This window comes from Hyaena hyaena, unplaced genomic scaffold, assembly GCF_003009895.1.
Source record: "Hyaena hyaena isolate Hyena2069 unplaced genomic scaffold, ASM300989v1 scaffold_8, whole genome shotgun sequence".
NCBI lineage: Eukaryota > Metazoa > Chordata > Mammalia > Carnivora > Hyaenidae > Hyaena > Hyaena hyaena.
This window is the reverse complement of record NW_024080640.1, coordinates 5,132,634-5,160,484: the sequence shown is the minus strand read 5'-3', so window position 1 is coordinate 5,160,484 and position 27,851 is coordinate 5,132,634. Positions and strand designations below refer to the sequence as shown.

The following is a 27,851-nucleotide window of genomic DNA, read 5'->3' as shown; positions in this document are numbered from 1 at the left end:
GGGAGACTCCAGAGTGGGTCTGGGTAAGTGTTGGAAGGGTAAGGTTGGAGCTGGATTCAAGGCACAGACTCAATTTTTAGGGCATTTTGGCTTTGTCTAGAGGGTTCTTGAATGTGTTCACAGCAAGGTATGCTTTGAGCACAAGTTCTCAGAATGGGGTGTGCATCAGAATCACCTGGGGGCCTTGTCACAACACACACGGCTGCGTCCACCCCTAGAGTTTCGGATTCTGTCTGGAGTGGGTCTGCAAATTTGCCTTTTGAACAAAGTCAGTGATGCTGATGCTGCCGGCCGTGGGGCCACCCTCGAGAACTGCAGCAAGCTGCCCCTGGATCCAGGAGCGTGTGAACCTCTGGCCCGTTGTGGCACTCTCCACGGTTGGGTCCTGCGTAAAGACAACCTGTCCTCAGTGGCCACGGTTTCCCCCTCTTGGAGGGGCCGTGAGCATGACACGAAACCGTGCGCATGGCAGTGCTGACGACTCTTGCCTGCCTCAGCTAGCAGGGCTAGCTCGAGGTGGTCAGTGAGGTGTTCGTAGGGAAGCCCAGGTCTGATCCATGCTCTCCTCCCCTCACTTGAGAATGATTCTCATAAGAATGGGCAGTTGGTGGCCCAGAAGAGAGCGTGAGCGCCTCTCCACAGGCCATTCCTGGGTGGAAACTGCACCCAGTGGAGGGGCACCCTCTCTGTGAGAAGCCCCCCAACCCCATTCAGTGCTATGCCATCCATCCCCAGGCATCAGGAGCCCTCCTTCTCAGCGGAATGCAGAGGTGATGGGCTTGATCTTATTGAAAGCAGGCTCATGGCCGCCCCTCCCAACAAAAGGTGCTGCCAGCAGCCGATAGGAGGGCAGAAGAAGGGCTGTATTTATCCCACATTCCAGGCAGTTGGCTCCGCACTGAGGCTGATGCCCAGTGACCCAGTCTGTAGTGCTGACTCTAGCACACACTTCCTGCTCTCCCTGCCTCATGAGCTGTCACCTTGGACCCCCAGCTTAGGGGGACCCACTCTCTTATGTCCTACAAAGCGAGCAGCTTCCTTGTGGGGCCCAGATGATCCACACTGGCTGAGCTGTGGAGGCTCAGGTTGGTGGTGCTTGTGAGTGACATGGGTGACATGGTGGGGACCAGTGCTGGTGAGGTATGCATGGCAGATACCTGGGACCATGGAGCCCATCTCCTGAAAGCAGACTCATAAGGTCTCCCCGAGAGCATCTTCCCCTGAGGTCTGCGGAGGGGCGCTCTTTTTTTCTGGGGTGTTCTTCCTACTGCTGTGGCGCTGGGGACTCCTGGGTGGTGCACAGTGTTCTGGATTCTGCCAGCCTCCCACGGTCCCTGGGACTTCTGTGGGGCTGATCCAGGCAGGGGACACAGCCTCTTATTCTTCATCCCCATTTGGCTCCCATGAAATCCTAAGAAATTTTTTTACCCTTCACCTTCTCTGAGGCCAGGGCTCTGTTGAACCTCATGGCTTCTGGTAATAATCTTTCCTGGAGTCGAGACCCAACCCCTCCCCCCCCCCCACCCTCTGGTCCTTTCACACAGCCCACTGGACCAGAGGTAGGAGGTGTAGGGCAGGGTTAGGCGGCTGCCCCCCGTGCTGCCCATGCTCAAGCATCTTGCACAAAATGCTCTTTTTGTCCACCCCGCCCCCAAACCTAGAAGCCTCAGTGATGTCGTGATGGAGACTCGGTGGGGAGGAAGGGGGTGGGGGGAGGGTGTCATGGGCCAAGAGGATCAGAAATGCAGCTGAGGAGGTGGCTCAAAATAGCTTGTGGAGAACAGGCTTCTGCTTGACAGGCTGACAAGGATGTGCCTGGAGCCAAACCCTCCTCTTTGAATGCTCTGTCTCCTTCTAATTATGGATCTGTCAGGAGGAAGGGAAGCCAGCGACCGCCCGACCCCAGTGACCCTTCACTTAACTTGGAGACGGAGAAGCAAAGCTCAACCCCCATGAGCAAGGCCAGATACCTCACTGGGAAGACATTTGCCCACCCCCATCCCTTCCATGGGGACCGGAAGTTCTCTTTGCCCAATCCATTGGCTTCCTTCCTGATGGATAAGAGAGGTCACCTGTGTCCCCAAGTAGGGACAGGTCTCTCTGATCTTAGAGCCTCATAGGAAGAGTGAGGACCTCCTCATCCAACAGGTGGATGAGGAGTCTGGTCCACAGAGGACTTGCTAGAAAGTTGTCTGCCATCGGGGACTGACTTTGCAACCCTTCTTTATAAGGTATTAACTTTTATACGAAAGCTCTTTTTAACTTAGTACAATTTGATGGATAAGTCATAAGGAGTTAAGACTGTATCTTCTTCACACAGAGCATTCACTCCTGTGTCCTGAGGATCAAGAGAATAGCAAGCCTTCAGTGCATGTTCTTGACTGAGTGACTGACTCTGGTGTTACCATGATGGCCAGTGTAATGCATTCAGAGAGGGCCTTACTTTTCTAGGCCAACAAGCTCTATTGATCTTTTTCTGGAAGAATTTAGCACTTCAGAAGGTTTAGGGGTAGAGGTGGGGATGAGGGTGGTCAATATAATTTTATAATTAGCAACTATAATCTCCCTTGGATCTACATATATATATATATACACACACACACACACACACACACACACACACACATATACATACATATATATGTATATACATACATATATACATGTGTGTGTGTGTATTTATACAACTGACTTACCTCTTGGCACTTCCAATCCTAGACTGCAGCCTTTCCTTAGAGTGCCAAACTATGGGATTCTCTAGGCATGAGCAGACCCCAGGGCCATCCTTGGGTAGTGGATGGTGTGGGATCAGGGTTTGGGCATGCAAGGCTGTTCCCTTCCCTCCCTCCTATCTTCTTTCACTCTGTCCTCACTTCTTGCCGTCATTCAATTACCCACTTACCCACTGACTATCACTGGCCAGGCACTCCGAAGCTTCCTTTGAAGCTCTGGGGCATCCTTGCTCACACCTCAGATCCAGGGGAAGTTTTAGACACCCTGGAAACTACTCTGAGAAATTGGGTGGTTAAACTGGAAGCACAGAGTGTCTCTTTCTTTTCCTGGGTTGAGCTAAGAGTTATCCTGAAGAACAACCCATCTGAGGGGCCCCAGAAGTGAAAGTGGCTGGGGGCAGGTGTCTCAGCTTCTGTAAGAGTACTGTGGGCAGTTTGCCAATCAAAGGACCCCATTCAAATACTAGCTGGAGAAGAGAAGGCTGCTGTCCTGTTTTGTTCTCTATGGAGGACTTCTGGTCCTTGATTTTAATCTTCTTCCCCAAGGACATGAAAAAGATTCGTGAGTTTGAATCTGATTCCTGTCACCCATCACTCAACACTCACTCACCTTTCCAGGAATCTGTGATGCTTATGTTTGGGCAGAATTCGGTTCTCATCCATTTTCCAGTGCCCCTGTCCCCCTGCAGTGTCCAGAAAAAACCCAGCCAGAATAAATGTTGGGCTTAGGCATTTCTTCCATTAGCCCCACAGAAAGGCAGTTTAATCTGCAAAATTACTTTAAAGTTATCAGGAGGCCTCTCCAATTCTGAACAGTTTTAATAGCCAGCACTCATTCCTTTCCCAATGCAAAGAAGAGATTTATTCTGGCGAGCTTATCCCAAGTAAATCTTGGGTATCTCAGCTTTACATTTTAACGAGAAACAAGCACTTTATAATAACTGCTCAGATTAAACTCCAACATACTTTCAAACCATTAACCTGGAAGGAATTGTAACGATAAATTAAACATATTAATGAAGCTGTACTACAAGCTCAAAATTTGTTAGGTAAATTGTAGCATTATTAACAACCAACTTGACTTATCACAATCTATCATTGGAGGGAAATGAACTAAAACAGTGATTACATGACATGCAAACCCCACCAGAATAAATGGAAACAGAAATGATTGTTAACAGCAAATGAAAATCTGCCAGGACATTTTCATATGAGTATCAAACCTGGCAGATCTTTAAATTTTTTCTTTTTCTCCTTTCTGGTTTCTCCTCCTCTTCCGTCCCCTCCATCCCCTTCGCTCTCCTCTTAGGAGGATCTGAGAGCCTGGTTTGGGGTTTACTGGTTGACATACTTGTCTTCAGTTCTGCACTCACTTTACAGACAGAGCCTGGGTTTTGCACACACTGTAAATCTCTCTGGGCACTTGTTACCCATTGTTTGCCTGTCTCTGTCCCTGGGTGGCTCTTGGCTGGGTATAGCCCCGCTACATCTCAGTCCTCAGGCAGATGTTGTGATTATTTGTGCCTGAATTTAGTTTGCACCCCTGTAGGAGAATAGAATCTTCTGATTGGAGGAAACTCAGAGATATGAGGTCCTTGCTGCCATGTGAGGGAGTGAAGGCACAGAAGATGACCTATCTTTCTTAACAGCCACCCAGATAATGAAGTGGCAAAAAATAGAAGTTACAAGTCTCCCAAAAGTGACATGCCCATACACGAGACCTCAAGTTTCTCAGTCCTGGGCTCAGAGCTTTGGGCAGAATCTGGTCCCAGTTCTGGAGGTGGTCCATGCTCTACTGGGCTCAGCATGGCCACTGCTGCCTTTGGCCCAGAGGAGTCCCTGCTGCACTGAGCCCTGCACAGCAGAGCCCCTGCCTTGACAGAGGACCCGACAAACCTGCTTTGGAGTGTTTGCCTGGAACTGTCCTGGAAGATTGCAGGAGGACCAGGTCAGGCCTCTGGGTTGCGGGGTTTGGTGTTGACGATGTTGCTTTTATGGCCTCATCAGAGTCCTTGGGGATCCTGATGCCTAACTCCTCAGATCGCTATGAGGACTGGATGAGATGGTACCCTTTGCAAAACCACATTGTAAGCCAATGGCGTGGTGTCGTGGTCAAAATGATTGGCATGTCCACACACCCTGTAGTCACATTGTCTGAAGAAGAACTAAGCACAAAGTAGTTATTTCCACCATCAGTCCCTCGCCCCACCCAGTATAGGTAAACTAAGGCCATTCCCCAATGGGGAGGGAAAACATTGAGATGTAGGGAGGAGGGGAGGGGGGAAGAGAGGGTCATCTGGGGAAGGAGAGCAGCTGCAAGGGGAGGAGACTCTTGTGCTATCTCACTGGAGCAAGTCTCAGCCAACTTAGCCCGGCTGGCAGGAGCCCACAAAGCCAACGGGTAAAAAAAAAAACAGGTCCTGGGCTCTTGGGCTAGGAGTGTGGAGGCACACAGAGACAGTTGTGGAAACCACAGTGCTAGAATCCTGGAATCTCCTGAGGACACGCCTTGACCCCTCAGCCTTATGTTCCCACCAGGGCATCTGCCTGTTGGGTTTCATGAATCAGTCACTAGCTCTCAGCAGTGTACACATACAGGTGATTTACAGCCAGGTTTGGGGGAGGTAAGAGGGAAGACAGGCTGGACAAGGTGAACTCACAGGGATCACAGCTCAGTGGCCACCTGAGTTATGAGTCTCTCCTTCCATAGATCTCTTCCCTCCATAAATTTCCATTATGTCACCCAGTGTACTTCACTGATGCCAGAGGAGAACTCACTGATATAAATGTGTCCCCCTCTTCCCAACCTTTGTGTTTCTGATCTTAAGACCCCTCTGGATGACACTGTATAGTGGATCAACTGTCCTGTTTTAAGTCTGAGCGGATCTATAAGTCACAGGAGGTTGAGCCCCAGGACAGTGATACCTACACTTGGGGTTGTGACATCTCTTCTTCCTTAGTGTCTCTGGCTGTTTGGAAGAGTAACCCAATGAGTGAAGTTCCTAAAGAGAATAAGGCACAAGAGTTTTGAAAATGCATATGGTGCATGATGGGCTTAAAAAGGGAGGGGTGCTTTAAACCAAATGAGCAATAGTGGCAGAGTGATCAACTCCTAAATGGCCAGGCACTGTTTGGGGTTGGAGGCTGGAGAGGTTGAAATCACATCAGACTCACTTGCTGGGGAAGGAGCTGTGGTTTGATGCTCATCCATGCCACCTTTTCTGTTGTATCATAGAAATAATGTGGTCACACAGCCTCTTACATTCTGATGCTCCATCTTGGAGAATGGAATTGAATCAGGCAGTGCTCTTGGGGAACTGGAACTCAAGCCTTTGTCTATTTGGTTTCCAGACTTCATGCAAATTGTGTCTTCCACCAGAGTGCCTGCATGCAAAGATCTCCAGATTTCTCTGCCATGTTCCTTCTGCAAACCCTTTTCCTCAGCATATTCATTTTGATTGCATTTTTTCTCACTATGACTCTACTATAATTGTGCCCAATTTAGCAATTGGGAGAAAAGAGGCATGGAAGCTGGAGGGTAATTTGCCCAGACATCAAAACAGTTGGCTAAATAGACAAATATACCAGCCCCTGCTTGTTGCCTTCTTCTTATGGGTGTGGAGCTGTAGCATTCACTACACTTCCTCCTTCCCATATTTGGCTTCCCTTCCTTCCCCATGCTCAGCTCTGGAGCCTCTCCAGGGCCTTGTGACTGGGCTGGAGGTCGATCACCTACACACAGGCCTTTCCAGTACCCACGCCTTGGCTCTCTCCCAAGTGCTTTCTGCTTCTCCCCACCCCCAACCCACAAAAGTATCTTTTTTTTTTTTCCCTCTGAGTATTTTATTTTATTTATTTTTTTAAGCTTTTTTTTTTTTTTTTTACAAATAGTTTATTGTCAAATTAGTTTCTACATAACACTCAGTGCTCATCCCCAAAGTGCATCTTTAAAGTTTTGTCTTGAATGTTCACCAGACTCCAACACATGTCCCCCAGGGTTCCCTCCTGCCAGTCTGTCTGCCTTCCTGCAGGTCTGTCTGCTAGTGCAGGCCGACATAGCAAACACACAGGGTGCCCCAACACTTCAGCGTGGCTTTGAACAAGCCCTACCAGGGGATCAGAAATGTGGAGAGCAGATGTCAGAGGTGACCCAACGTCTGCCGTTTACGGGAGTTGCTCATTCTCTGGGTCGAGCAATATGTACAGAGACTGTCACAGCCAGTGCAGTGAGCATCCAAGAGGTTGTCACTGGTATCTCTCTGGGAATTGGACCGTGATTTTGAAAAAATAAAATAAAAAATCTTGCCTAGAACACAGACATGCTAGGGTAACGAGATTTTACGTTCACGTAGATCCTGGGTCTGACATCCTTGCCTTCAGCAGCTTGGCAGATAGAAAAATAACAGTTTGTTTTGTGTGTGATCAGAGTTAAGTAAACCAACCCCTGCCAAGCTCTTCTCTTCGTCAAGAGAAAGAGACAGAAGGAGGTGAGGGCATCATAAGTGTGTGTGAGGGGGCGGCAGGAGAGCCAGGTGAGGAGAAAAATGCTGGCTAGGGAGTGTGCCATGAGTTGATGTGCTGGCGTCTGACACCCACACAGAGATGGGGCAGGGTGGCTGGGAGTAGGCATTGCAGAACAGGAGGTCAGAACAAGGGCATTTCAGGCAACAAGTGGTATTAGCCAGTGGCTGGCTTTCCCTGGGGACACCCTTGTGCCCCCTGTACCGGAGCAATCATTCCCAGCCTTCAGTGAGCTTCACAAGTGCCTGGAGGGCTTCTTATATACAGATTGCTGGCCGCACCCCCAGAGTTTCTCAGCCAGTAGGTCTGCAGTGAGGCTGGAGAAATTTACATTCTAACAAGTTCCCAGATGCTGCTGGTCAGAGGCCCACGCTCTCACAACCACAGTCCTAGGGAAGCCAAGAAGCTGACTTGCTTTAGATACTTCTAATCCAGGAAGTCACTGGGGGCTATGTATTAGCTGGGCTTTCATACTGTGTCCACCAGAAGAAATGTTTTCATTCATATGATGTGCTTGGGGAGCCACTAACCCCCTAAACCTGCTCTCCTTTTTTCAATCAGTAGGTAAAACATGACAGCAGTGCCTTTCGTGTATGGATATGACAGGTTGAATTGCCATGTCCCCCAGCTCCGCACCCAAAGAAATGTTGAAGTCCTAACCTCTGATGCAGGTGACTGTGACCTTATTTGGAAATAGAGTCTTTGCAGATGTAACGAAGGTATTTACCTGTAATCCAAGCCATGCTGGATTAGGGTGGGTCCTCAATCCAATGTCTGATGGCTTTATAAGAGAACAGAGTGGGGGATTTGGAATTAGAAATAGACACAGGGAAGAATGCCCAGTGAAGACACAGGCAGAGGTTGGATTGCTCTGCCACAGCCAAGGAAAGCCAAGATTGCCAGTAACCACCAGAAGCTAAGACAAAGCAGTGAGAAATTCTTCCCTAGAGCCTTCAGAGAGAGTATAACCCTGCCAGCACCTTGGTCTCAGACTTCTAACCTCCAGAACTATGAGAGAATAAATGTGTTGTTTTAAGCCACTGACCTTGTGGGATTTTGTTATGGTGGCTCTGGCAAATTTACGCGTGGGATCTTCAGAGTGTGACTGTGTTATCTTAGGAGCAGCCAGCACGATCACTTTGAGTGGGTCTTGTGTCTGCTAACTTTCAGGAGAGATGCCCTATACCCTAAGTACATCCACATTCAGCTTTAGGCAGCTCGACGGTAGAGAGTTGCTTGAAGGACACCCAGGAGCGGAAGCATTTCCCAGGACAATCAGATGGGGCAGCTGGGAAGCGGGAGAAGGATGGGGTGTGCGCCCCCCTGCCTTGCACAATCATTGGAGAGCCCCATAACCACCGAGGCAGGGGAGGGTGCTAGCCTTTTCAGGGGTTCAGACAGAATGAAAGAAAGGCTAGGATGACAGCGAGTTGGAGAAAACCTCCTGGAAGAGCAGGAAGTCAGGGATCTTAGAGCACCAGGAAATTCGCATAAGGAAAAAGAAAAGTGGTCACTGAGGAATGCGAAGCTTGAACGCGTCATGGCAAAGAAACATAGTGACGATGTGTTTGAAGAGCAGGAAACAGGTGGTGAGAAGGAGAAATTGCACAAGGCCTGAGGGCAGATGGTAGTATGAAGGCCACATCACCATACCTGGGATGTCATAGTTTCCTGTTTCTCTGTTTGGGGTTCCCTGGCCACTGCATGGGAATCACCAGTGGTGTTTATTGGAAATGCAAGTTCTTGGCTCCACCTCAGTCACACTGAGAGTAAGAATCCCAGTGCCTGAGCCTGGGAAACTGTGTTCTCACCAACTCCGAAGGTCTATGTTATACCCATAAAGTCTGAAAACCGTTGCTGCAGATGCTTCATAAGTGTTAATAGGCTTCCCCCTTGCTAGATAAAGTTAGGGGAAATTCAGAAGAACAGAAGAGAGAGGGAAAGGAGGAGAGGGAGTTTCTGGAGAGTTTTAGGGTAGCTCTCCACCACTCGTCTTGCTCAGGACCTCTGTGTGGGCCACTCCGGCTTCCCAGTGGACACACCTTCCCTCCCACTGTCAGACCACAGCTGACCGGTGTTTCGGGGCTAGTGGACTGGAATCACCGGCCCGTCGCAGCTCTGCCACCTACTGGTGGTAGGGGGACATGCAGAATTCAACGTGGAGTTCATGCTGATGAAAGAGCAGTTTTAGAAAACACACACACACACACAACACGTGTGTGGGCGCGCACACGCACACATGTACACCACCCACTAGGGCCCGCTGGCCCCACGAAGCCGCGGCAGCAGCTGTTGGTTCACCTGTTGCCACAAGTACAGATGCATTAGATTTCTCAGTTCAGGGACTGATGAGATTGCAGGGCTGGGGGGAGGGGCAGAGGGGGGGGGGGAGGAAAAAGGAAGCAAAGCACAGAATGATCACCAGAGGCTCCGAAAAGATCTCTTCCTCCTTCCTTCCTGTTTTCTATGAAGAACACAGGAGGTAAGGATGTTAGCGAAAGTTGTGAAAAGTGCCCTCTGTGGGGGAGGGTGGAGGAGGAAAAATGCAAGCCACTGAGGTTCTCCTGGGGCCCTAGGGGTGGGGAGCAGGGAGAGGGGGTGTGAGTAGCCCACCCTCCCTCAGCTGGGCTCTCCCACACCCAGGGCACATGATCACCGACTGCTATTATGTCCTCCCCATGAGGCGTGCTTCTGGCCAGTATTGTGGGCTTCTCTGCCTCAGTTTCCCCTTTGTGAGCAGACAGGGCTGTGGCATGAATACATGTAAACCACTGCCTCAAACCCTGCCAGAGTGCCAGGCTCAAGCCTGATTTTCCCTAGAGCCCAGAAGGCCAGGCAGGGCTCCAGAAGCCCCCCACCCCAGAGCTGCTCAGAACAGTGTAGACTCTGCCTTACTGGCCTCTCGACTGCCGGCCCTGAAGGCCCGCTTGTTTGGGATGAACTTCTGTCCTTGCCTTGTCTCATGCTGTGACCTTATGTCAAAACCACTAGGGGTTGAGTTTCATTGACCAGGTTACCTTAAGTCTTTGGGAAATCAGTCAACAGATCACAGCCATTCCCAGGAGTCACAGATACTTAGACTCCCAGGGAATGCTCTCTGGCGTGCAGACTCTGCCCTCCAGTCCCCTTTTCTCTGACAGTTTCTTGTTCTCCACTCCCTGCTCTTGGCTTTCTTTCTTCCCCTTTCTAAGGCTGCCTGGATGGCTGTAACCTGAACCAGCTGAGGGAAGGAACAGACTGGGAGGGTCCCTGAAGTGGGTGTCCAGGCAGTGAGTATTGGCCTTTGCTTGTGGTGCCCTACTTTGCTCTTGCATGACTTGGTCATTGTGAAACCACTGTGGTCTGGTGAGGGCAAGCAAGTGGACACTGAATGCCACAATGCATACACAATCAGGGCAAGCTTTGTCACAGACCAGTAAATCAAATCCAGTCTGACCCAACACATTCCAATACAATACAGCACAACACAGTACAATCTAACCAATGCAACCCAACCCAACCCAACCCAACAAAATAAAATAAGCCCAACCACCGTCAGTGTTATAGCACCTTATTTACTCCCCTCACTCTGCATTGATGGAACAGGGGAAGTAGAAGACTGGCGTATGGATTTTCCTGGTCATATTCCATCCCCTATTTGTAGGATGCTAAACAGCAAGGGAATGTCAAGACAGCATGGTGAGGACAGCAGGCTCAGGAGGGAAGAGAGCAGTGACCGTGAATTTGGGTATTCACTTAACATCCAGGTTTTTGTTGTGCATCTGTTGGGGGCCTGGTGCCTAAGGATATGTTACTAATCTGGTTCCCCTCATGCTGTGAGGATACACTGAGGCCTTTAAGAGCTGGGGTTTCTACCCCACAGTGACTCAGTCGTGGAAGGCTAAAATAAAAAGCTGTTACTAAGTCCACCATTTTTTCCATGAGTCCAAATTGGTTGATTCTATTTATTAAAGAATATATCAAAGATTTCCAAAACTCTAGTTAGAAAGCTTACCTTAGAAGAAATGTGCTATTCCCTTAACCCACACACAAAGGACCCAAACACAAGAAGTTGGCTATGACAGAACTGAGAGAATTATTCCACATAATCCACCTCCGACATAAGGTAGGGGGCCTTTTATGGGGTAGTATTTTGTGTGTTCGGTGCTTGAGACAATGAGTAGATTCTCACCTTTGTTAAAGGGATGAAAATGCTCACCTTCAAGGGTCTTATTGTAGGTTCTCCAAATTGGGAAAGTAGAGTATGGGTGATTAGCCCCATCTTACAAAGGTCAGATCACGCCAGTTCCCACCTCTGAAACGTACACTTCTGCCTTGGCCTGCAGCTTAAGCCCAGTGCTTGGAAGAGCATTCAGGGGTCTCTTGTACCTGCTTCCAAACTATCATCCCAGGCTTCCTGCTCACCTGTCCCTCTGAAGTCATCTATCCTGGCCATAGCTGGCCAGTCCCCACTGCACACACGACACCGTCTCCATCCCCACCTGCTCATGCCAGCCAGTCCCAGGACACATTCCTCCTTACAGCTCCTTCTGTTTGAATCATACACCTCCTTTAAAGGTCAGCTCAAAGCACCACTATTCTGTGAAATGCTAACCATTCTTTCCTTCTCATGGCCACACACAGCCTGTTATCTCTGTACTTCACTCAGGAGGAGCTTGGTGTGGGCAAGAGGACATGTTGGTAGAGATCTGGTAGAAAATTCTCAACTTACCACCCGTCAGCTATATCTGACTTCAAGCATGTCATTCAACCCATCGAGTCTTGGTTTATTTATGCCTAAGACATGAATAAAAGTAACTCTCTCCCTTATCTCATCAGAATTATAGCTCATTTATTAAATCAACAAGTGTTTATTGCAGACCTACTAAGTGTGGTGTGGATTAAATTAGAGAATAGATATGAAACTGCTTTCTAAATTGTGTTTTGTACCTGAGTTGTTTTAGACCAGAAACCCTGGAGGGTAGAAAACAGCCAAATTCCCTTTGAATCCTTTGATTCAAAGATTCCCTTTGTATCTTCTGTGGCAACAGTTTACTGTGTAAACAGTAGGTGTGCAGTTAGTGCTCAACCATGGCACAAACTAGAGAAAACAAGACTCCCAGAAACTGCACACAGTGGTTGGTAGAGAGTCCACAGTGTCCTCTGTTTTCCTGGCCGCAGTCACAGAAATATCTCCCCGGCTCCCAGATCCTCCAACCGGCTTATCTCAGTCGCCAAATGAAAAAGGCAGGGAGAGAAAGCTATAGAGGAAGAACATAGGTTTCCATTGGATAAACAAAATGCTTGGGAGAGTTGAGGATAGATTATTGTTAATTATCTGACACCCTTATTTATGTAGTGTCTGTGATAATAATAATAAAAACTCTCTGAAGTGCTTGCAGCCCATTGGAGGCTGAGGAAATAATTACCTGCTTAGAAATCTGGGAGGAAATTAAGTGACGCGAGACAGTTTTGTTGCCGGCTCCTTTTTCTCTGTCTTTCACTAGTGCAACACAACAAGCTGACGTGAGCAGAGCCCTCTGGGCTGAAGAGGAACAAAGAAGTATTTCCATCCTGCTTTTCCCTGGTCTGCCTTGAGGGACAGGAAATAAAGCTCACTGCCTAATGAATGCAGCCACAGGTCCAGCCCGTGGACTCCATGCTACAGATCTGGGATATGGGGACATTCTGATGTAGCACCCAGGGCCTTGTGAGGTGGGGGCTTGTCTTGGAGCCTGGAGAGTTATGGCTTGTACATCTCCTTCTCCCTTCCTGAGATTTCCCAACTCAGTTCTCCCATCTTTCCCCTCCTCTCCGCCATTGCCTCCATTTCCCCTCCTAGCTAACTGGGGCAAAAGTTGGAAGGCCCCAAGAAACAGAAGGGAACAGTGACCCCTGGTGGTAGGTGTTGGCATGAGGTCCACCAAAGGTAACCAAAGGAAAAGGTCTGTGAGGGGGAAGGGCCCAAACACAGGCTCCATCATTAGAGCCAACGCTCGGAGTATACTTCGCTTTGCTTTAGGTCTTAGGTCAGTGAGACACATAAGTGCTGAGTTGTGGGGAGTTTTTGGGGGGTTGTTTTTGTTTTTGTTTTTTGTTTTTATAATGATACATAAATTCAGGGTTTGAAAATGACATAGGCTTCAGAGAAAAGTTCCAGAACCAGCCCCAGGCAAAATTTTGGTGGAAAATGAGACTTCTCTTTAGTTTTTCAAAAATGCCCCTACTTCTCCAATCTGAACCATCCTGCTTTCTGTTGTTCCCTCCATTAATCTTTCACCAGGCACCCCCATTCTCTTCTGTCATGGAAGAACTATAGCTAACAAAAACGCATATTTTTTGTATATATATTTGTGTAACCTGGACCCGAGTGTGCACGCCATTTTGTTGATGGTAACTAGAGAGACAGGCAACCTCTTCTAGACCAGGACCTTTCACTTTACCCCACTCCACCCCACCCCAAAGGTCAGCTTCCTCTCCCTCATCAGAATATTTGTATCTTAAAAGATACTTAACAAAAGTTCCTCAAATGCTGGAATTCGAAGATGGCAATGACTATGTGGAAAAGATACGTTTCGTGTGTTCCTCAAAGTGACTCCCTCTTCATTTGTAAGGTTCTCTAAGTTAAGACATGGAGCCCATTTAAGCTGCTGGGCTGGGAAAGGGGAGAGTGTTCTCATTTCTCAACTGAGTGAGCCTTCTGGTTGTTCAGAGGCAACCTAAAGGGAAGTGGGGAAATGTGACTTTGTGTTCTTCTCTTTCACCACTGACTTGCCAAGCTGTATTCTTAATCCATGGACTGTGTCAGACCTGACCTCAGAGAGAAAGTGAGAGGGCCAGCCTGGCACAACGGTCTAAATTCTGGCTCTGGAAAATGTCATCGTGTCGTGATTTCACAGTCCATCTCTAGCATGGCAGCGGCCAATGGCATGTCCTTAGCAACCATTTTCTACCCAAGCACCAGTCCTGAATTTCCAAAGGCAACCAGACACCATCAACTGGCAACTGGACGTGCCACCATTATCTCACATTCAACAGATCTCAGACTCACTCTTCACCTTGCCACCCACACTCATTCTCCAACCCGACTTGCCCTTGCTCCTGTCATTCCTTTGGTCATCCAGGCATGACATTTCAGAGTTGTCACGGATCTTCAAGCTCCATCACCTTCTACCTTCTTTCATTTCCTTGATTCCCACTGCCTGGAGGCTAGACCACAGTCTTTTACTGTCACTCCATTTCTGGTCTCTCCCATTCATACCATCCAATATAAAACCTATGTTTCAGGAACACGCAGTTTCCTACACCAAAAAGGCTTGTAAAGGACAATTATTTCTGTATGATCCTAGACTGCCGCCATTCAACACATTTAATCTTAAGATATCCTCAGAATACATTAAATAATACTTCAAAATACTTTATAAGTAAGACTTGGAGTAACCATTATTAGCTTAATGTTGACTCCGGGAATACAAGGGCATGTTCCTAGAGTGGAGTGTGATAGGCAGAGGGGGAACATGGAGTTCAAACACCATCCCCAACCACATCCAGGAGGCCAGCTCCTCCTTCAGACCCTCAAGAAAGAATGAATGTCACTCATCCTATTATGAATCTCAGTGTCAATATGGACAGGAGACTGAGCCTCTCTCCCTTACCTGTGTTGTAACCATGAAACATGAGTGACAAGAGAAGGGTCTTGGAGTATCCTCTGGACCTCCTGTGATAATAACTAAAACTTTAGATTAGCACTGAAGACGATGATGTGCTAAATGCTTTTCATCTACTGACTCATTAATTCTTCCTGTCAGTCAAATGTGATAGGTACAGTCATTCCTCGCATTTTACGAATAAGGACACTAGAGGCTGGAGAAGTTGACTCATTTCCCAAGGAGTCTTGTAGCTAGCTCATGGCAGAGCTTGGTTTGGAGCCCATGTCAATGGCCTGGGGAACCCACGTGCTTACTCACTATGCTACGTAATTTCTTGGCCAAGCCTGCCAAACAACATCCTGACAGAGTAAGTATAAGTATTGGCCAAATAGAGAAAGGAACGTAATACTATTAATACGTTACTGTAACATTAGTATATTATACTAACATATTGATTCTTAATGCTAATATTCTAACCAGTGGCTTTCCTGCTCTTGGTTATATCCGCTAGGTCTAGGTTTCCACATCTGAGCACGAGGAGAGACACTTCCCACAGGAGCAAGGGTGGTGGCTGTGGGTTCTGCGTAGTGCCTCAGAGTTGTGAGATCAATAGGTTAATTGCTGTGAAACACAGGCCTTGGTGATGCTTTATAAATAATTGTAATAACTGTGGCCAGTGACGGAGAGGATGGTTTTCCAATATCTTATTTTAAAATGCATTTCTCTGCAATTAACTCCACAAGCTTCTGGCAGAATGAGTATCCCATATAGGCACTATTTTTCTTTTTTTCTTCAAGACCCTTCAGCTCCGATACCTCATGCTTTTTCCAGACTCTCCCTCACTGGGATCAAAGTTCACCCATCTGACTCGAGGAGAGTGTCTTTAGGTCCCTCAGCTGAGGGTGGGGGCGGCTTAACGCAGAGTCTCTGTGGTTTTCCTAGGATGAAGGGTGGTCAAAAGACCCTTTGTGATAATCACAGCCAAACTCCCCCCTGGCCCTAGGGCCCCTCAGCTCTCTGCATCTGTGAATTCCAGCGCTGTCTGGTGATGTCATCCCCGGACAGGGACGCCCTTCTCCACTCCAGAATTCTAAACCCCGGGAAGGCTGTTCCCCACAGTGTCTTTGGGAGCGGATTTTCTGACTGCAAACCATTCACATGCCTCACCCAGGCCTCATGAATTCCTGGGTTCTCATTTGAAATAGTTCCAAGTGTTTCTTTCTCAGAGTAGCTGCTATAAAAAAGAAAAGAAAAGAAAGAAAAATGTGGGCAGTGGCTGTAGGGAGATGTGTGGGAATAGAGAGAGGGTGAAATAAGTGACACTTGGTGATCGGTGAGACAGTACTGAGCAAAGTCCACTCCTTAGAAAAGATGCAGATATTTTTTTGCTGGACAATAATGAACACTGTCACTGTGTGTCACTACGGTGCACAACAATACCTACTTTTTTGTCAGTTGTTGCTGGTTTGATGCCAGCAAACTTAAATTCCACTATAGGGCTCTACTCGCTGGCTTTGTAACCCTGGGTTAGATGAATAAGACACAGCCCTGCTCTCAAGAAGCACATGGGCAAGTAGAAAGACAGGTACACACCCAAGACCCCGTGTTGTGATGTGCCTCAAGTGCCCTGATCGAGGCATGTGAGTACGTACTTCTGGAGCACAAGCAGGAGGTACCAATCCTATACTGGGAGATGGTGGGGGAAATTTCTGGAGAGAGTGATGCTGAGCTGGGTCTTGAGTAAACACCAAACATATCCCACACTTACTTCTGCCCCTTATTTTGGCCATGCAAAAAAATTCCTAGACAACCCACGAGCCAAGCCTACTTTGAAATTTTGGTATAGATCCCAAGTGAGTAAAACTTGACTCTCGGCCTGGTTCAGGACTTTGTAAGTCCTCTGACATTTGAAAGGAACCCTTAGCCATTCAGCCAGGAGCCAGATGGTGTCACTGTGACCAAAGCCCTTCCTGAGGCGGGGGATGGGGGTGCCATGTGGTCTGCAGGGTGAGTGGCTGACGCCCTAGCCTTGACTGTGGAATTGCGTTCGCCTTCTGGGAAGCCAGCACCCTGGTACTTTGCACTAGGAAACATGGTCTGTTCGCACCCTCACAGAAATACACACAGGTGTCCTTGGATGGTGTCCCTCGAAAGGGCTGATGCCCCAACAGCTTGATGAGGCTGCAGGGAAAGAACCCAGAGCAGGGCTCATCAGAGAGAGCAGATGTCGAGGCGATAAGCACTTGTCTGACGCTCCCTGGGTTATTTATTTGTCAAGGAAATTGCCAAACCGTGCCCAGAGGCTAAGCAGCAGTCCTGTGGCTTCATGCAGACAGTTCTGAACAGCCTGACAAGTGGGAACCAGAGAGGGCTGCCACCGCCACCCTTAGTGTTAGAAACAGGACTGATGGTCCTTGTAAGGGCAGGACATCAAAGATGTATGGTTGGGAGGGTCTCCAAGGAGTTGGAACTCTTGATCTTTTTGCCATTGTGTTTAGAGCCCATGCATCTTTTTGTTAATTTACCGAACATCTATTAAGCAACTCTGGTTTTCACAAAGCTGTTAGGGTCCTTTCTAGAGGTCTGTGCTCTGCTACTTTAGCATCATCTTCATCTTCATACTACCTGACTGAGCACAACTACACACGACGTAGCCACAACCAGCAGTCATATGCATTGACTACTTCCTATGTACCAGACACTTCAGTAAGATTGCATCACAAGCCACCTGATGAAATCCTGGCAGCAACCTTGAGCATGGAATTCTGAGCCCAGCATTTCAGCTGAGGATATTAAATCAATCCTCAAGTTCTGCTTAAGGTTACAAATGTTAATAAGAGGCAGAATCAGGACGCCAGCCCAGCTGGCCACGCAGCCCCATGTGTTAAGCCCAATGCCGCAGACCTACCCTCACGATGCTGACACTCATGGCTGAAACTAACACACTGGAAGCATGGGAGCAAATCAGGAGAGATTTCCAGGCCGAGGCACAAGGCAGCTTACGTGGCTGCGTGGGCACCCTGGGTGAGATCACATGGGACATCAGAGTGGGGCGGGTATTATGGAGAAAGCTTTCGGAGGAGTGTCTTGTGCCAGGTTCCTAGGGGCTGATGCCCCTGGGGTGCTTGAAAAGAAGCAGGGAGGAAACTGGAGGAAGGACGCAGAGGGGGGAAACGGTGTGATCAGGAGTGTGAGGGGACGTGTCCCATTCCTGGCGGGAACAGGAAGGCACCCTAGCTGGCAGGAGGAGCAAGGCTGTGCTGAAGAGTGAGGGGACGCTGCACTTACACCTGCTTTGCATGGGCAGTGCCATGTGGTTGCCAGATGAAGAGGAGGATGGACGGGGTGGTCCCTGGAGTCAGGGAGGGGCACGAGGGAGGCCTGGGGCAAAGACTTTGTCTCTGCTCTAGGGTGCCCATGGCGGAATATAGAGGATGGTCTGAAGACTGAAACAGCTGAGTTACGATGAGAAAATAGGAGACCCGAAAGGGGGGGGAGGGCTGCCTCTGAGCTGGGAGAAAACTGGACAAAGCCTACTCCCTTCATTCAGTCAGCACTTGGTTCTTAAGTCTCGTCTCTGTGCCAAGCCCTGTGCTGGAAGCTTCTGCCCTCTGAGCCGCAGCCAGCTGGTTAGGACCCCTGAAGATCCTGGAGACCCTGCCACAGCTCATGCAAGAGTCCATCCATCTCCAGTCTCCATTCTACCTCCGTTCTCCCTGGGCGCTTCAGCTGGACAGGGGTTTCTCCTCCCGGTACAGCTGCATTAAGCACCTGCTGGGTCCCACTCAGGAGGAGCTAGGTTTCCAGCAGGAGAGAATTGCTGACTGCACACCAGCCTCTTGCTGTCATGCTGTGCCTCTGTTCATTAACCCCTTTGTGACTGCAACCATTGGGGGTGCAGGATAGAGAAGGTAGATCCCCATTTGGCAGGGGACACATGGAGCTCAGAGACTGTGTGAGAGGACAGGGTGAAGAGTGACTTGTCTGAGTCATAAAAGAGGTAGGAGGGAGTGCGGATGAAGAATCTTGGACTGATCCTGGGTCCAAGACTCTGTCTTTGACACCATGTGCAGCAGTGCTTCTAGGAAACTGGCCTTCCTTCTCAGCATCCCACCAGCTCTGACTTTACATTCTGCCTGAGATGGGTCCTCAGAGATGCCTCTCCTCTCCGAGGCCAGGCTGTGGTTCTCCACTTCCTGTCCTGTGGCTTGCCCAAACCATAGGCATGAAGCTGGCTTTCTGAATCACATGCAAGTTGAGACAGACTCAGGGTTTCCTGGACAATTGCTCCAGCTTCAGGACAGCCATATAAGGGTGTGTGCATCCATGTCGGTGGAATGCCCATCTGGACATTCCATCTGTGTGCACAGACCCTTCTCTGCCCAATTCCCTGCCTTCTATCTCATCTGCCTCAGGTGGCCCATAGTGGAGCCATGGGTCCTCTTCTCTTTCTAGCCCCTAGGTGACCTTGTCGGATGCTGGAGTCCAATCTGTGGGCCACATCTTCTAATCTCTACAGCACACAGGATTGCTGCTCCCACTGGGGATGAGTGGGAGTCACAGGATCAATTCGTTTGAATTCCCTCCATAGTAATCATTGCTAACTTTTATGGAAACTTAACTGTCACCCTTTTTCAGTGCTAAGTATTCTACATGCTTGGGAAATGACCAGATGCCCACAATAAGAATGGCAATATCTGTTTGACATCTGTAAAAGTGATACTCAAATTACCTACAGCCACAGAGTTCCTGAGTGGCAGAGGTGGGTTCCCATCATCTGCTCCTGGGATTAACCCCATGCTCTTCTGCCTGCAGCCCCATCTGGGGAGCCAGAGGACTCTGGTCTTTTGTAACATGGATGAGCACCGTCCACCTTCCAAGCAGCAGAACCAGCTGATGTGTGTAAAGCACAGGGTGTGGCACAAGGCAGATGGTGAATCAACTATCTATTCATCTTGTTTTTCTAGGAGTGGGTGGAATATGTCCAGGCTCCTTTGTGGCCAGAGGCATTCAGGAAATGACCAACCAAGGCTTTGGGGTACAGGCTACTCAAACAAGTGGTGACTCTGGGGTGACAGTTGACATGACCCACCCAAGCTTCGAACCTGTAACTTGCCCATGCTCTTTGGAAGGTTGAATCTCTTTGGAAGGATGCACCAAGAGAGGCTGGTTTTAAGTATTTTGCATCTGAGATGTGCTGGTTTGAGCCTTTTTTCTGGCACTTTCTTGGTATCAATCATGTTGACTTTCCTTTTTATTCCTTCTGTCTCCTAGAGTTGTTCTTTGTGTCAGTACCCAAACAGGTGGAGGGAGGGATGGAGGCCATTGTTCCCAATTTCTCTGTTTTGGGCAATGCAAGGCAAGATGTCCTAATGGCAACCTAGAAATCATCATTCAGTTTTGTGTGTTATCGAGAGACCCAAAGGGACCCATTTTCCCGACAGTGTTTGGTAACATGGCACAGGATTCATGCACGCACAGGGCCTAATTAATTACTGTTTACACTCTTACAGTTCTCTTTGCATCCTTTTCCTCCTGGCTGGAATCAGGAAATCAAAACAAAGCACCCTCATTGTGCTATTCTGGGGCAGCTTAAGCTGTGTGAACACAGAAGCAGGGTCTAAGCCCACATTCCGAGCCCTTGGAATTGAGGCAGGAGGAGCGGCTATAGTAAGAGACTGCTCTGTGGTGAGACAGAGCACTGGCAGCCGCTGGGGTCTGGGTTACACAGCTCGGGCTCCTCTCGTGCTGCTGAATCTCCCAGTTAGAACACCCCTGCCTGTCTGGGTTCCTTGCTGTACTATAAGGGAGCTCTGCATCGTGAGGACAAATTAAGATGGTGATGAGTAGTCGGAGCAATTCCATCCGTTCATTTATTCAACCAAAATTTATTGAGCACTTACTATACATGGTGGGGCTCAAGGGTTTGGGGATGTATCCACCAACACAAAAATAAAGACCTTTCCCTTTTGGAGGTTACATTCTAACAAGGGAGACCAACAATAATGTAATAAATGAATAAATCACATGGTATGCTAGAAACTCACAAGTGCCATGGAAAAAAGAAATGAATCTGGGGAAGGAGATTGAAGTGCCAGAGAGGGAGAGGGAGGGGGAGATTTTATAATGAGAGCCCTGGGGAGCCCCAAGGGACATTACGAGTGAAGAGCTGTCCGAAGGTGGCCCTGGTGTGGGGCCAGAGGAATATTGACAGTGAGTGCCTGGGGCCTGAGGGAACTACACTCAGCAGAAGATAGACTTGCAGCCCTTGAGCCTGGTGGCAACTTGGAGGTCACCATGTTCACCGCCCTAAAACCCAGGGACTCTTCCACAGACACATGGAGACATGGTAGAGGACCCTTTCCCTGGAGAGTTTTAACCCCACAGCCAGCAAGTCACCGTGATGCTTAGATCTGATGTTGGTGTCTGCCTGCCTGCAGGCCCCACACACCCTTCCCAGTCCCTCCTCACCCATGCAGGAGCTGAATCACTTGCCTCCCATCTGTTTGTCATAGACTTATAAAGGGAAAGTTCTAGTGGCTGTGTGGGAGTTGAGACGTGGCCTCATCTGCAGAGATAGAGAGAGCATGAGGGTTCATGCCTAATGGTTGCAACTATGGAAATTCAGGCCCAGAGTTAGTTTCTCAACTCATTCATTCAATCATTCATTCATTCATTCATTCATCCAACAAAGGAATACTTCCTGTGCTTGATGCTAGTGCTCTAGGGCCTCCTCCTTCCTTTCACCTGCTCCCCAGCCTGTGTGGCAAGATGCTGAGTGACAGTGGCCAGGTTATATCACTCAGAGCCTTAGGGGGCCAACTGAATCAACTGTATAAGTAAGATCCAAAAGGCTCATTATTTTCCTCCTGAGAGACACTACAGCCTTCAGTGTCCCAAGAAAGTGGATCCTGGTCACTCATTCCCCACCAAGGGTTCTTCCTGCCATTTCTGCCTCAGTTGTGTGCTTTAGGGCTCCTGAGGGTAACAGAGCTTGAGTCCCTCACCTCCTCCGTGGGCACCCTGCTTCCCCCTCTAGCTTGCACCCAGCCTCCACCGACACAGGCTCCATTATGCAAACTGTCTGGTCTGCAGGTACTTGCACAGGATCCCCTTGAGATTCTGGGTACTTTGGAGACTTGCCTGAAAGGGACGCAGGCCTAACTGCAGCTCTGGCACTGCCTGAATGTGGGGCGTACCTCTCTATAAGCCCTGCCCCACTAAATGTGAAGGACGCCTGGCCATGCGGCCACCCACATCACTGGGTCACTTCCCACCTAGCTTCATGTTTAGGTCTGAGGGTCTAGGTGGAAATCCAGACATCTGTCCTAGGCTTTCCTCAGCCCCAGCCCTGCTTCTCTACCTCCCGCTCCAACTCCAGGCCTGCCACAGGAGACCCACCTTCTCCTTGTAGCTGGGCCCAGCCCAGAAATCTGGCAGTATAGACCTTGACCAGGAAGTTTGGGGCGAGTGAGAAAGGAAAGAGGGGATCCAGGGGGTAGCTTGCATCTTCAAAGATGAATGGTACTGTTTGCTCATTAGAGAGATTACTCCAAGCAAGAAGGCCGCCAGAACAGTCTAGTGCAAGCATCTGCCTGCTACTGGGAGACGATATTTATTGTTCAATCCTTCAATGGATGTAAATAAACAGCCCGGCCCAGATAATGTTCCAGTAAACAAACAAGCAGCTGCCAGGAGCTCCCCGGATGGCTGACCTTTGCGGAGGCCACCCTGCTGATGTTTTAATAGCGCTTGCCTGGCAGCGCAGACACTCACCGTGCCAGGAGGAAGAGAGGTGGCAGTGCGGACTGGCAGAAGAGCTGGAAGGAAAGGGGGTTGCATTGCCTAGGAATATCCCCGGGGTTCTGCAGATAGAGTGGGAAGGGCAGGCTGGGGACGCCTGTGCACCTAGAGTACGTGTGCCCGTGAGCGCTCCTAGGTTGCATGGACCTGTCCCTGGTTGGCCACATGGAGGGGAGGACGCAGGGCATCTTAGGCTATGATGGAGGTTCCTGTGTGGTCCAGGCAGGACTGATGTTCAGTCGTTTCGTCCTGTGTGGCCCCACCCATTGTTGCTTTTCTCATCTTTATTGAAGAATATTTGACAAATGAAAATTATATATATTTAAAGTGTATGACTTGATGTTGTGATGTATACACATACATTGTGAAATAGTCTGTACAATCAAGCTAATTAATATATCCCTCACCTCACACAGTTGCCACTTTCTTTCTTTGTGTGTGTGGTGTGTGATGAAAACGCGTAGCAAACTTCAGGTATATGCTATGGTCACGTTGCTACATGTTAGATCTCTAGAATTTATTCATCCTGTATAACTGAAACTTTGCACACCTTGACCAATATCTCCCCATTCCCCCTGCCTGCCAGCCTCTGGCAACCACCCCTCTACTCTCTGCTTCTGAGTTTGACTATTTTAGACTCTACATATAAGTGAGATCATGACCTGTTTCTCTTTCTGTATCTGGCTTATTTCACTTAGCATGATGTTCTCCAGGTTCATCTATGTTGTTACAAACGGCAGGATATGCATTATGTATGTATATATGTAGGTATGTATCCATTGTTTGTATGTATATGTATATTATATATATAATACATACACGCTATATCTATGTGATATATAGATCACATTTTCCTTATTCAGTTGTCAATAGACATTGAGATTACTTGCATGTTTGGCTACTGTGAATAACTCACAGTTGTTAAATATTGAAATTCTTCCCAGTGATTGGTAGTTAGCTGTGCTCCCAGACCCTGATTGCCCACACCATCTCAGTCCCCCTTTGCCCCTAAAAGCCTGGTGCAACTGGGAGCCTCTGAGATCCTGCCCCTGCAGCATCTCTTCTGACTGCTTGGTTCTCTCTTAGCGGTTCTTAAATGTTTTGACTGTCACCCAGGGTATAGGGGTTTCTGCCATGCAAGAGGTGTGCCCAGAGCGCCTGTTGCCTGAATATGGAAAGAGGCATGGCTACATCAAACAAGCTTGCTGAGCGCTAGACTGGATCGGAACTGAGCACGCACAGCTGCGTGTTATAACTTGCTTGGGCTGATGGGGCCCACACAGTTGATAGGAGCTTACAACTTGTGAGCTCCAGAAAAGCAAAGACAGTTGGGCACATGCATCTTGCTATAAATTGAAGGTCCCGGGAGACACAAGGGTGTCATAGCAGGGGAATGGAGTAAGCAAGATGTCAACTGAAGGCAACTCCAGAAGGATAGTCAGCAGCCAAATGATTAACAACATTGCATGGAGAGTATAGATCAAAACACAGGGGTGACAGTAATCTAGAGCTGTGCCATCTAATATGATAGTCACTGGCCACACATAGCTATAAAGCCCTTGAAATATGGCTGGTCCATACTAAGCCTTGCTGATAAGTATAAAATACATACACATCAGGTTTTTGAAGACTTAGTACAAGGAAACAAATGTAAATTTTTCACTTCCAATCTTTTATACTGTATACATGTGAAAACAATAATATATGGGGCACATCGATTACATAACATAGATAATTAAAACTAATTATATTTCATTAATTTTACCTGTTTCTTTTTTTATGTTTATTTATTTTTGAGACAGAGAAAGTAGGGAGAGGCAGAGAGAGAAGGAGAGAGAGAATCCCAAGCAGGCCTCATGCTTGTCAGCACAGAGCCCAATGCAGAGATTGAACCCACGAACTGTGAGATCATGACCTGAGCCAAAATCAAGAGTCTGATCCTCAACCCAGGTGCCCCTACTGTTTCTTTTTTGATGTAACCACTAGTAGAAAACTGAAAATTGCCCGTGTGACCCACACTTGTGACTGACATTATATTTCTGTTGGGCAGCGCTGGTCAGAAGAATGTTCTGTTGGGCCTTTGGTGAGACCTGAAGGCACACCACGCCCTACCATGGAGAACACATTTACACTCGGTCTCCTCAGAACAGTGCTGCGTGAAGACAACCACGTTCCCCCCCACCCCACCCCCTTTTTCATATTTTTACTCTTACCTTCCTTGGCCAACATGGACATGCCTTTATAAAATCTGTTAGTACCACTAATTTTGCTACTCCAGATGAATCTTCCTATGGAGCTAAGAGACTTTGTCTCCTAAGGTGGCTTTTAAATAAATCTTGTAAATATTACCCACTATGTGTTTTTTTAGTCAAACTTTCAGAGTTGGAGGTACCATTTTGGTAGCCTGAATGCTCCCTTGAGCCTCATTTGGGGCTGGGCTGATAATTCCTGGTGACACTCCAGTCAATGGCTAAGTCTCTTGGGAAGAAGGAACAGAGGCCTGTGAACACCCTCTGTTACAGCATTTGCCACTTGGCTTTATTTGTGTGATATTTGAGCACTTCAGGAGACAGGTCTCCTGGAGGGCAGGACAAAGACCCCCTTTTTTCTCCAAAAGCTAGCTCTGAGCCTAGAACACAGTGGCCTTCCATAAAGGCACTTCGGATGATAAATGAATGTGGAGTGTCACTCTGTCAAGGGACGAGTAGGATTAAGATGTGATTTTCTCTTCAGTGTTAGCCTCAGAGAATAACATCTTCTAAACACCCAAATTTACATTAGCATCTTCTTTACATTTTCTACCTTAAAAAATTCAACTTTCTCACTGCTTAGGTGATCTACAAGTATCATCTGCCTTGTGTAAAATAATAAATCTTATTTGTCCTGATGTGTACAGTAATAAATCCTGTTTGTTCTTAGCTGTCACCTCCCAAGCTTCAGGGTGCCCCTTGCGTTGCTGACTGAACCACAGCCACTGGCGGGCCCTGTCTCCTCTGATCTCAACTATGTCTTTGTGGCCTGAGGCATCTTTTCCGAGGCTGTTCTCGCAGACATCTGGATTATGTTTCTACCTTATCAGGGCTGAACTGGGCGTGGTAGTCCGTATCCAAGTGAACTTGGCCAGGAGAATGGCTTCTGTTTGTCTGTTTTCCCCTGAAATCCTCTTTGAATGCTGCTTCAATGTTGCTGGCTGTTTGGGGTGTCACAGAGTATCCAGAACAGTGAATCTCTCCTTTCTTTGTCCTGCCTCTCACTCTGAATATTCTTTGGTCTCATTCTGTTCAGCCTACGGTCCATTGGCCGAATGTGGCTTGTTTTTCCCATAGTCAGTTAACCATTTATGTAGTAACTACTTATTTTTTCCTGTCTTTATTAATGCATAATTACCACATAAAAGTTGTATGTATGTAAGATATGCAACTTGGTATACGTATGTATTGTGAAATAATCGGCACAATCAAGCTAATTAACATATCCATTGCTTCACATAGTTACCATTTCCTTTTGTGTGTGCGTGTGATCAGAACGCTTAAAATCTACCTTCTTAGCAAATTTCAAATATACAATTCAGTATTATTAACTATAGTCAATTGCTGTATTAGATTTTCAGAACTTATTCACCTTATAACTGAAACATTGTCCCACTTGACCAAGATCTCCCAGTCTTCCCCAACCCCCAGCCCCTGACAATGACCATTCCAGTCTTTGTTTCTATGAGTTTGACTATTTTAGATTCCACATGGAAGTGAGATCATACAGTATTTGTCTTTCTGTATCTGGCATATTCCATACAGCATAATATTCTCCAGGTTCATCCACCTTGTCACAAATGGCAGGATTTTCTTTCTTTTTTTAAGGGTTTATTTTATATATATATAGAACATGATTATACACACACACATATGTATGTTGTGTGTATATATACATATATAGCAAGTATATATGTATATGCATGTGTATATGTGTGTATATATATGTGTGAGTGTGTGTGTGTGTGTGTGTGTGTGTATGTGTATATACATATATATTTCTGAGAGAGAGAGACAGCGTGAGAAGGGGAGGATCAGAGAGAGAGGGAGACACAGAATCTGAAATGGGCTCCAGGCTCTGAGCTAGCTGTCAGCACAGAACCCGACGCAGGGCTCAAACCCGTGAACCGTGAGATCATGACCTGGCCCGAAGTCGGCTTTTATATATATATATATATATATATATATATATAATCTTTTCCTTATCCTTTCATTCATCAGTGGATATTTAGGTTGTTCTCACATCTTGGCTATTGTAAATAATGCTGCATTGAGCATAGGAGTGCAGTTATTGCTTTGAGATACTGATTTTGCTTCCTTTGGATAAATACCCAGGAGTAGGGCTGCTCTATCATAAAATAGTTCTATTTTTAATTTTTGAGGACCGTCATACTGTTTGCCATAATGACTGCACCAATTTACATTTTTTAAATGTTTATTTATTTTTGAGAGAGGGAGAGAATGCATCAGGGAGGGGCAGAAATAGGGAGAGAGAACCCCAAGCTGGCTCCACACTGTCAGCACAGAGCTCAAGCCCATGAACTGTGAGATCATAACCTGAATTGAAATCAAGAATTGGATGCTCAACCACTAACTGAACCATCCAGCTCCCCCACCCCCCAATTTACATTTTCATCAACAGTGAGCAAGAGTATCCTTTCTCTATACTCTCGCCAACACGCATCAGGAACTACTTATTAGTACCAGCCATGTCCCGGGTGCTGTGCTGGGTGGGGCTGCAATGCTGAGACTCTGCTCCCATGAGACGTACAGTCCCAGGCCTTTTTGCACATGTGCAGCTTCCTCCCCAGACTTCGCTGAGGATGCCCCATTTTTCTGTAGTCACTCTCCATTATTGGCCTTCCTGCTCTCCTAAAGAGCTTAGAATGGTCTGCCTAGTTTTCTGCTCCCTCCTCCAGACCACTTATACAAAATATTAAATAAAACAAGTCATAACACCAGTGCTTGAAAAGTCCCCCAGTGCCTACTTCTCCATGCAGAAACGGGTCTTTTTCTATCTCTAAGTCAGTTCTCTCCCTTGGTCAAACTGCCCAAAGTCCCACAGAGACTCATTATTTTTAAATACCTTTTCATGTGGAACCTTGTCAAAGGCTTTTGGAAAAATCTAAATCACTAAG

General features: G+C 47.7%; 1 protein-coding gene across 3 annotated transcripts in view; it reads left to right on the top strand.

Moving 5' to 3' along the window:
- PLXNA4 (plexin A4) overlaps window positions 1–27,851 on the top strand; it is a 363,413-nt gene that overhangs the window by 174,927 nt on the left and 160,635 nt on the right. For 2 of the 3 annotated variants that reach the window (XM_039243563.1, XM_039243570.1), the window contains exon 4: window positions 12,202–12,213. The exons of the other annotated variant lie outside the window; for it this stretch is intronic. In XM_039243563.1, coding sequence (XP_039099494.1) covers window positions 12,202–12,213 — 12 coding nt within the window. The remainder of the gene's footprint in view (window positions 1–12,201; window positions 12,214–27,851) is intronic. 3 annotated transcript variants of the gene reach the window in all.